General features: G+C 36.8%; 1 protein-coding gene across 2 annotated transcripts; it reads right to left on the bottom strand.

Annotated features, from left to right (window-relative positions):
• Positions 1–303: 303 nt before the first annotated feature.
• Positions 304–10,190, bottom strand: inavab (innate immunity activator b). Of its 2 annotated transcripts, none has more exons than XM_037679637.1 (9): positions 10,127–10,190; positions 6,714–6,847; positions 4,386–4,508; positions 4,032–4,260; positions 3,868–3,921; positions 3,304–3,610; positions 1,774–1,929; positions 989–1,679; positions 304–448 (listed from the first exon to the last, which is right to left on the bottom strand). In XM_037679637.1, exons 1-9 carry the CDS (start codon positions 10,179–10,181, stop codon positions 356–358), a joined length of 1,842 nt encoding a protein of 613 aa, XP_037535565.1. In that variant the 5' UTR covers positions 10,182–10,190; the 3' UTR covers positions 304–355. The 2 variants fall into 2 exon arrangements, with proteins under 2 accessions (XP_037535565.1, XP_037535566.1); XM_037679638.1 differs by having other exon boundaries at positions 3,304–3,607.
• Between the last annotated feature and the right edge of the window lie 200 nt (positions 10,191–10,390).

The raw sequence follows: 10,390 nt of genomic DNA, 5'->3' as shown, positions 1-10,390 counted from the left end.
AAATTTCCTCAAATTTTAAATAGGAAAATGAATGAGCTTATCATTTTTAATACTTCTAAAGCATTCAGTTCAGTCCTTGGTTTTTAACTGGAAGAACTTTTCCAAAGAGAGCGGATAAACAGAAACACTTTATCGTTGCTCATCAAATCTACCTCTGCTCTGTCAACTTGCTGACTTTCTGCAAACATGAAGGTGTTTGTTTTGCTCAGATGCAGCAAAGAAAGTAAAACAAAAATCACAATAACTTTAAACAAAACAAGCAGTTCATCGTAGATAATCAATTTTTTGATCACTTCACTTTGGCTGAATGGGAAAACTCCAGTCTTTGAGTGAAAGAGTTCAAAGTAGCTTCTCTTCACACTTGACTGATGTAGTGGGTGCCATCGTCTATGAGCCAGGGCTCGTGAGTATCTTCCGCAGCTCTTTGAAAGGTTCCTCTTTGAATACCCTTAAAGTTAGGAGAAGATAAAATCAGATTTTCTGTTAAATCCCAGATAAAGTCATGATGATAGAAAAACCTAACAGGTGATTTGTTTTATAAATGCCTTAAAAATGGACAAGAAAAGGGGAGGGTCTTAATATCTGAGCACTCAAATAATCATAATCACAAACACCTCAATGAACATCGTTTTTATGTTTGTATCATTTGAACACATTTTATCATATAAATGTTTCTCAGTTGTATTAATTAAAATGAAAACAGTCACACTTTATAAAAACAAGCTGTATATTCTTTTATCAGAAAAAAAATATCAAAAATTTCCACAAAATACAGTTTAAAACATGTCTGCATCATTTCAAGACAAGTAATTACTTAACTGACTGAAAGCCAACAAACATTACAAGTACCATGAAACTGAAATAACTAAATAAAAAAGAGACATTAGTCTTATTATTCTTATCTGTACTTTACCTTTTGCCTCTGAGACACACTGGGACATACATTATTGCTGTGAAAAGACAGTTACCGGTAGTTTGGTGTTCTTACTTGTTCATGGTATGTCTGATTTTGGTAGAGCGCTGCCTCCCGAAACGATCCACTTTTAACCCGGACCGCTCCTTGTCTGTCCAGAGAACGAGACCTCGGTGCTTTGAACTGACTGCGGAGGTGCCATGACTTCAGTTGCTCATTCACTACTTGGCGAGGGAGACCGTTTGAGCGGTACTGAGGATAGTCCATGTGTGCTGGTGGGGTGACCCTGATTTCAGGTGGAAGGGGCCTCTGCACTCTCTGAAGAGGTACAGAAGCTTCTCTGTAACAATAGTCATATCTGGGAGTTTGCTGAGAGAAACGACTCCGTGTCATGTCTACTTCAGGCAAGTAGACCATTTCTTCATTGTAATAGGTTTTCTGCACACCGGGACAGAACATGTATCTTGGATTATGGTGAAAACTAGAGGAAAGGAGAGCTTGAGGCCCATAGTTGCCATCTGGGCTAGAAACAGGGAATCCAGACTGATACTGATGAGGTAAATTAGAAGGAAACTCTTGACAAGGGGAGCTACTGTAAGAAGAAAATGATTTTTCAGAGCTGCTGTCCTCAGAACTGACATGGTTTACAAAGCTCATTGTCGGAGAATGAGCGTCTGGTAGCGTTATTCCAAATTCGGTGAGTCGCCTCCGAGGACCTCTGGGACGACCGCGGTCCTTAGGGACTGATGAGTCATGATTGGACAGTCTGTGGAAATCGCAACAGCAAGTAAGTCAACGAAGATAGAAGATTTAACAACAAAAAACTTTCAATAAATGAACAAAAATTGAGGTGCAGGTACCTGAGGGAGAGCTGTCTACGCACACGCATTTCTGGTGTGGAGGGCGTACTGTTTGACTGGGCGCGGCTCAGCCTCAGATGGGACAGCTGCTGTGGTAAACTGGTTTGTAATATGCAGACCTCAAGCGGGGGCAACAGTTCAGATTTGGTTGGAGTGCTGAACACACAAAAAAGGTTTTCTTATGAACTTATGAACACGACATGGTTTAAAGTTAGAAGTTGTTTTCTTCTGTTTTCTATAACCGAGAGAAAAAGATTTCATAAAGCGTGGTTTCAGAAACCATTTATAATTCATCATCCATCCAAACTAAGCAACTTTTGGTATTGATTTCTGTGTGCACATTTGTAAATGTGTCAGGAACACTGCCATTTATGACACCTATAAATGTGCATCCACACACACAAAAACAATGCAAATGATCATAAACCATTTTTTTTTTAGCTGGGAAATCAATGTAGAGCAAAGAGTGGTCTATACTTCTGTCTCATAATCTGAAAATTACAAAATATTCACAAATAATTGTGGGCTTTATCAACAAATGGTGTGGCACCACTTTACAAACAGATGGCGGTATTGCACATTTCTTTATACCACAAGCATCCGCTAAAGTACAATCAGAATCAGAATGCCTTTATTGTCATTATACGCAGTACAATGAAATTAAGAGCCACTCCTTTTTCCAGTGCAAAAACACGCCTTAAGAAAACACACATTAAACACTAAACACACACTAAAAATATAAAAAATGTAACGCAATATAGATATAATAATGAAAGTAAAAAAATACAAGTATTACACAATTGTATTGCACATTATGGATATTAGTGAGGTAGTTAAGGTGATTGAGAGTATTAAATGTCAGTAGTATTGCACAGTAGAAGTCCAGGTGTTTGGGAGGTTAGATTATTAAATCAGTGCATGTGTGAGTTCAGTGTGGTGATGGCTTTCAGGAAAAAACTGTTCTTGAACCTGTTTGTTCTTGTTGAACTGGTAGTTCTTTCTGATCAGTAGAGGAAGTTAACAGTAGATCATTTGTTGGAAATGACTTCTCTACAGTACACAAGGAACATCTATTTTGACAGAAAAGAGTTTTAGTTTCTTACAAAGTCAATATAGTCGCCACATACACTAACACGCTGGTGTAAATTTAGTGGTGCTCATATTAAAAGAAACTGGATTTCTATTCTGGGTTCTTGATGATGTTTCATGTCTTCAAAAACCATGATCAGAACTGATGAAGCCTTTAAGATGAGAGGCTAAAGGTCTTAAAAAACTAAAAAAATAAAGACTTTTTTTCTATTTCACACCCTTAGGATTATATACTGTATGTAATTTTATGACACAACATCACAGGCCATTTTGGGTTATTGTATAAGTGAAAATTATTGTTTTTTGAGGCATGAAAACACTTAAAAGTCAAGGTTAGAGCCCATCCTTCCACAGATTTTAAACAGCACTTTCCAGTCAAGTTATATTTTCTGCTAAATACTTGAAAAACACAAACGGGGTTATGATGAATGGATCTTTTACCTCGTTTTGCTGGAGGAGTGTGACTTCTTGCTTTTCTGGTAAGGTTGGTCCAGACTAGACTCTGCCCATGGGGAGTGTTGGATGGGAGGGGGGTCATACGCAGGGCTTGAATTTAAACTCGACTTAGAGTCAAGGCTAGGACAAGGAGATCGACAGGAGTTCAGCAGCGGAGACTGAGGAGCCGCAGTGTGAGACATGTAGGAGCCGTCTACGGAGGAACGTGTGGACAAGAGGAGAGGCTGGGGAGGATCCGTTTCCACAGGATAAAGAAGCCCCAATGATCGCTGTGAGGACTGGCTGGCAACTTCTAATAAAAAAGAATAATTACATTATTGCAAAGTACTTAATAATAATGCACATTAATCATCACCACAGGAAAGCTACTTTTATGACAAGAAACTGAAAGCAGAGGCATTCAAAAGGAAAAATCGGCTGAAGCGTTTTGACATGTTCATGTTTTATAGTTACTTGGTCAGGCGGCAAAACTAAAAGAAAACTTTTCTCAGTCCAACTGGAAAAAATACAATTTTCCATTCATACAAATTGAAACAAGTCAAATCTCACCTTCATCTTGCACCACAGAATCAGATAAAGAACTGTCATCAGATGTGCCAAGATCTAGAAAACGGGAAATTTCTCGGGTTATAAAAAGAATATGCCAAGGAACTATAAAGGGGATTTATTATCAGACAATCATCCAGTGCCATGTCTGGACAGGAGTCTATCACCTTGTGTAATATTGAAAGCAGGGAGTGGTGATGATCGGCCACGCTCCAGTCGCAACTGGAAGACCTTTTCTTGAAGCTTCTTGACTTTTTTCTCCTCGACTTTGCACTGCTGCAGCCGGCTTTTCCTAACAGCCTTGCTCAGGTGATCTTCTTGGCAGAGCTTGCGTGCAGCTTCATAAATCTTCATCTGAAGTGCCAACTCAGCGTCCACTAAACAGAGCTCCGAGTCCTTTGAAAAGGTTGTAGCAGAGTGAGACAACATTGTAAGTTTCGAGACGAAGCACATCTGTTACATTTATGCGACATGTTACACTGATTAGGTTCCATCTCGCGGTCGCTAAATGCTTCTTGTACCTCTGATCTTTCAGGGATGTTTGGTTCTTCAAGTTTGAATGCCGCTCCGATGCGTCTGCGGATCTGTGGAGGTTTCTCTCCAGGCAGCAGAGGGTAATCTTTTGGCAGCTTGCCTGTCAACTCCTAAACACAAACGAAACGATCAAAATACAACAATCCATAGTTATGTGTGAACACTACTAAAAGTTTATTGTTTTAAAAGAAAAACAAGGGCTTGGTTAATTTCTAATTAAAACAAAGGCTTGGTTAAAATCACAACTGATAAATCTTTTGTTTACTTTCTTACTGATTCTTTTAACAAGAGGTTATCTAATCATCTTCATGGCAGTTGGGAAACAATGTGCAAAAATCCCATCTGATCTCCTAACAAGTTCAGACATATAGGCCCAAAGAAACGGTTGCCCAATTCTGTATTAGTAGTAGATTTTCTTTCACAACTACATTCTTTGGACTTCACTTTCTAACAAGTTTCTTATCTGGTCAAATCAAAAGCACGGCGGATGCTCTGTTCAGTGTCATAAAAGAAAAGTACAAAAGCTTTATTCAAAGTCAATCAGAGCCCATTTTTAACACAACAAAAACATTAAGTGTGGCCAAAAAGCCTCCTTATTCTTTGACACTGAAAGGAGAAAGAGGTATTGGGACACCAACGAGTTCACACGAGCAAGTCTCAACAGGTGTGCCAAGCCCGAGTGTCAAGAGGAAACAATGTTCAGTCCTGGGATTTTACCCTGGAACAAGGTATCACCTGAATTAAGTGTCCAGAAATAAAATGACTTTAATGGCAGCTTTTTAAAAAAATTTCACAAAGCAAAAAAGCAAAAAAAGTAAAAAAAAAACCTAAAGAGATGACGTGAAAAGCTTAAACTCCAACTTAACAATCAGGATAAAAGCTATAATATATTTTTATAAACACTGCAGTAATAATGAATGTTCTATTAAAAAAATGAAAATAGAAAAAACTGAATATCTAAGATCAGGTGATTAGATATGAACACATTAGTTTTGCCTCAGTGGAAGCCTTGTCTGGTGACTGCAACATTAAGTCCATAAAACAGTAGTAGGGACAAGTTTAACAAAGTGTTACTTTTCTTGCATGAACACAAATCAACCATTTCCTTGCCAACCCTGCATGAATCGTCTCTTTTATAAATCATCCTAGTCATGTTACAATAAAAACCATCAAAGCAAATTTTCTGGAGATTATGTGGACAAATCATTTGAGCATTTCTTGGGAGTTGTTTGTCACAAATGTACTTTACAAAGGGAGAATATTTTGCTGTGATGTGTTCTCAAGCTGGAAATGAGAGATGAGGATATCTGGACAGAAGGAGGAAGTATATTATGATTATAAGAGGATGCTGTGAAAACTCATGCTTTGTGTTTGCAGCATTTTTGTATCGTCAAAAGGGAAATTTCCAATGACTGTTTTCGTCTCAATCTCAACACTCCATGTACTTCATTGTATTTGCAAAATCATGTGTGGAAAGCAAAAAAAATAGGATATGAATGCTCACAGTCAGCAAATGTAGATTAAAAAACATCCTATCACCTTTCCTTCATGTAAAAAGATTTCTGTGGTGTAAGGTCAAAAATCTCTAACATCAAAAATTCAATGTTGAAACGATATTTTTGTTTGCCTGTACTGCCCCTGTGGAACGTCTCTGCGAAAACAGCTTTGGTTAACCTGCAGTGAAATGCGTCATCAGAACCGTGAACGAAACTGCTCCCACCAGTTTAATCCTCTCTAAGAAGGAGCTGAATCATAAAACACGCTGACAGTAGAGCACAACAGCCGGCTCCATCACACCCTTTTTATCGCTCGTCACTGAAAGTACAACGTTTTGAGCTGTGCGCGTGGGTTCGGGTATCTTTTACTTAAACATCTCTTGAACCAGAGGACAAATTTTATTGGAACGTCTCAGAAAGTCATCATTGGATCCACATCTACAACTGATTAGCTTTTAGAATCAACCTGACCTTTAAAAAGACACTACAATGACTATCATTCGGTTAAATTTACAACTATTGAGTTAAAATTTGATATATCAGTAGCTGAATGTCATTCACTACACAGCGAGATCCCACAATATTGTGTGATAATATCATGCACAACAATACTTTCAATGTTGGACCAAAATGGCTGCAACTCTTGTCATTTATCAACATTAGATGATTTTAGTCTAAAACTCTGGCATGAATGGTTGCAGGTGATAAACCCTTTAGAACACAAATCTTTATAATCATGTAATTTCTCTGTCCTGCTTTCCATGCAACTTTTATATTTTGTAACAAAGTTTTTAAGGATGATCTGACAGCTTTACTTACGGCCTCTCGGATGCAGAGCTTCTTCAGCTCCAGTAAACACATCTCCAGCTGGTCTTGGAGGGCCTGGTGTTTAATCTTCATGGCCCGTGTGTGCGTTGTCACATCCTTCGTATGAGTGGTTGGGCTGTCAGAGCCTGCATCATACAACAACAGAAAGAAAATAAATAGTTATACATGGTCGAATGACTAACAAAAGTTTTTTTTTATGTTATTGCTAATGCTAATAAATACCAAAAGGATCAAATTAAAACATGTTTGATAAAACTAATAGGAAGTTAGGATAAGTAGTTTTAATATTAGGTTTTTTTTTTATGTTTGAGCTTGGAAAGTTAAAACAGCAGACAGGGTTAATAAGTTTTACTCAGTCTGAACAGGAACCAGGAACAATCCCTGTCTTTGTTCAGTTTTTGTTGACACTCTGTCACATAAATGTTGTTTCAAGTGTCTTTTTTGATGCAGTTAAACTGCATTGCATTAGTGACAAGTCAACGAGCAGACCGAATACCTGTTTACACTCTTTATGCACAAGAATTTGAGAACAAAGTCAGTTGATTATTTTTTGAAAAAAAAAAAAAAAATTACGAGTGCTTAAAAAAGATTTCATGTCAAGGAAGTGAAACTGGTCTATTCATGAATCCAAATCAGTTGTAAAATGAGTTGGATCAGTTATTAATGCTAACTTTAAAAAAACCTAAATACTACACAATGATAGTTTATGTTTTAATTGAATTACTTTACTTTAACATTTTAATTTTAGATCATTTTTATTGTCATCTAGACAGTCATCTGTATAATAAAATGTAGAAGAATTTCCAGTGGCCACTGCAGCCGGCGACTGTTTTGACAAGAAATGATTTAAACCACACTGGTATTCTGAACCAAAGAAAGGATCCTTTGTCTTTATCGGAGTATTCATTAGCGACATCGAAACTGCAAAATCAGTATCAGGATCTCTGTAACTCTAAACAACGCGAGTGCTCCACTGGCGCTGTCTGTAGCCTTGGTGACTGATGACAATGGGAGTGGCAGCAGGCAAAACGCATTTAACGCCAAATACCTTGAGAGATTACTAGAAGAATCCCTGCAGGTACTGACAAACATCAGAGGTACGACAGGAAGGAAATAGTGACAGCACAACAATGGGCTAAAGAAGCCCTCAATTTTCAGCAACAATCCTCTCCTTTTCATTGCAGATTGACACGGTTCATTGTATGGAGCAAAAAACACGTGGCTCAAATACAAGGAATGTCACAAAATCAGCACACAGCACTGAGCAAGGAGAAAATATTTGGGACAATGCCTAATCTAAATGACAAAAACAGATGAAAACTGTAAAATTGTGGATTGGCTTGCGGTACAAATATGCTTACTGTGAATGCTATTTAATTAACTAATTAATAGATTTGTAGTGACGGCAAATTATAGATTGACTGTGGATCTTAAACCTCTGCAAATGGGAAATAAATGAACAGAAAAGATTTAAAAAGATTAAATATTGACTTCTCTTTTCAGCTCATTTCCTTTATATAGCACCACAACATTCTAAGACGAGTCACACGTCTGAAGCAATTAATTTAAAAACTAAATAAAAAAAGTGTTCAATAAATTCTATCTAACCAAACAGATTTGAACTAAAACTGCTGCAGCAGTAGAACAGTTAAACGAGCACTTTCTTGAAGCAGAAGCAGAAAAAGTTTAGAAAATTCATTTCCTAAAGCACAAACATCATGAAGTTAACTGGAAGTTAAATTCTGAATCTAATTAATGAAAAAATATAACATTTTTGTCACACAAACCCACCTTTTTTTTTTTCTAGAAAAGTAAATAAAGTCGTTTTTCCAGAGAGGCAAATGTCAAGTTTGACAGAAACAACATGCAGTAATGTCATTTGAGTCGATGAAGACTGAATCTCAGGACTAAAAGTTTCACAAGGAGCAGATATAGTGGTTTGCAATTAACTAGGAATAATTATATCAGACAACCAGTTCCTCATTTCTGCCAGAGGCTTCATTAGTTGCTGCTGACATCACACAACTAAATCTCTAACCAAAAGTGTTGGTGAGCTTAAAGTTTATGACTGAGTACATTATATATCTGTCTGATAAAGTTTGAAGTTTTAAGATTTTTTTTTTTTTTAAATCAATCATAAAACTGTTAAAGAGATGATGTGCACACCCTTTTTGGACCTCGTCCTTCATGTTGCTCAGTCATAGTGTATCCCTGCCTCCTGTTTACACAAAACAACGTGTTTTCTTTGACAAAGTACATCATTTGCATTCAGTTTTACCTGACTGGAATTACTAATTTAAAATATGTGCTGTGCATAAAGTTAATTGTGTCTGTGTAATATCTTAGGATTCTGAATAATCACCCTGAAAGAACGCCATTGAACTAAATAGTAAGAGACTTGTCAGAATCACATCACACTGTTCTCACCTGAATGGAAGACGTTCTTTAAACACCTAAGGCGTTTGATAGACAGCTGGATAAAACTTCTTTTATGTGACTCCAAAAGTGTCAAAATGAGAAAAACTATAATTAAAGACATTTTTTACTGCAAGTGTAGAACTTGGTGTATCCAGCATTGTTTGTACAAAGGTTGGTGGACAATAACTTTATTTTGTCTTAAAGATAAATATGATCAAATGTGGGGCGGCTGTGGCTGAGTGGTTAGAGCAGTTGTCTTCCAATGTAACAGTTGAGGGTTCGATTCCACCAGCAGTCACATGCTGAAGTGTACCTGGGCAAGACATTGAATCCCTCATTGCCTCCGATGTGTGTCCTATTGGTGTATGAATGTGCTCCAAAGCACTGATTAGTCTTTGTAAAGATATAGTAGAGTGCTGTATGAATGGATAAATAAGGGCACAGATTGTACTGGAAAGCACGTTGAGTAACTTAATAAGATAGAAATATGCTATTTAAGTACAGTTCATTTATCATTTTAAAGATAAATATGATCAAATGTAGGTTTTAATTTTAATTAAAGTCTTCTTTGTGGGGTTATTCTGTGTGTGTTGTGAGTTCTAATGTTTATTGATTAAAAAATGTTTAATATTTTAGACTAAGAAATGTTTATGTCTTAGTCTAAATTATTGTGTAATTATTATAGATTACAGATTATCCTAGTTTTTAGTACTTGCAGATACAATTTGCAATTTACCAACCTGCTTAAAGTTTTGAAATTCTTTTTGCCTAAACGCCGTTTCTGTGTTAGAGCAGTTCCACAGGGTTTTTTATTTTCTGTGTTTTCGTACTGCTTTACATAATGCAGTATAAGCTAAGAGTATTTTGTCAAGTCCTACCACAAAAAGAAAAGGAGTACGTCTCAGAAAACAGCTGTCCCTTCATGTAACATATAAGCTGTGCAAAAAAACCACTTTGAACACACGATAAACTGAAATATACTTTACCTGAATGAAGGATGATGCCACTGTCAGTGTCACTGATCTCTCCAGTGCCTTCCATGTCAGAAAAGTGACTTCCTGTTACTGATCATCAACAAGTGTGATGTAAAGCCACACACACCATGTCCTGTGAAAAATCAAGGCAAAATTTAAAATAACCACTTTTTTCAAGCTCAAATTTGAAGAAAAATGAGATACTATGTTTTAATAAGATAAATATAAAATCAACCCCGACAAGTTTCACAAAGTCTAAAATAAAGTTTTCTTGAA

Source organism: Nematolebias whitei, chromosome 7 (genome assembly GCF_014905685.2).
Source record: "Nematolebias whitei isolate Nwh7 chromosome 7, NemWhi1, whole genome shotgun sequence".
Taxonomy (NCBI): Eukaryota; Metazoa; Chordata; class Actinopteri; order Cyprinodontiformes; family Rivulidae; genus Nematolebias; species Nematolebias whitei.
This window is presented reverse-complemented; position numbering and strand designations above follow the sequence as displayed.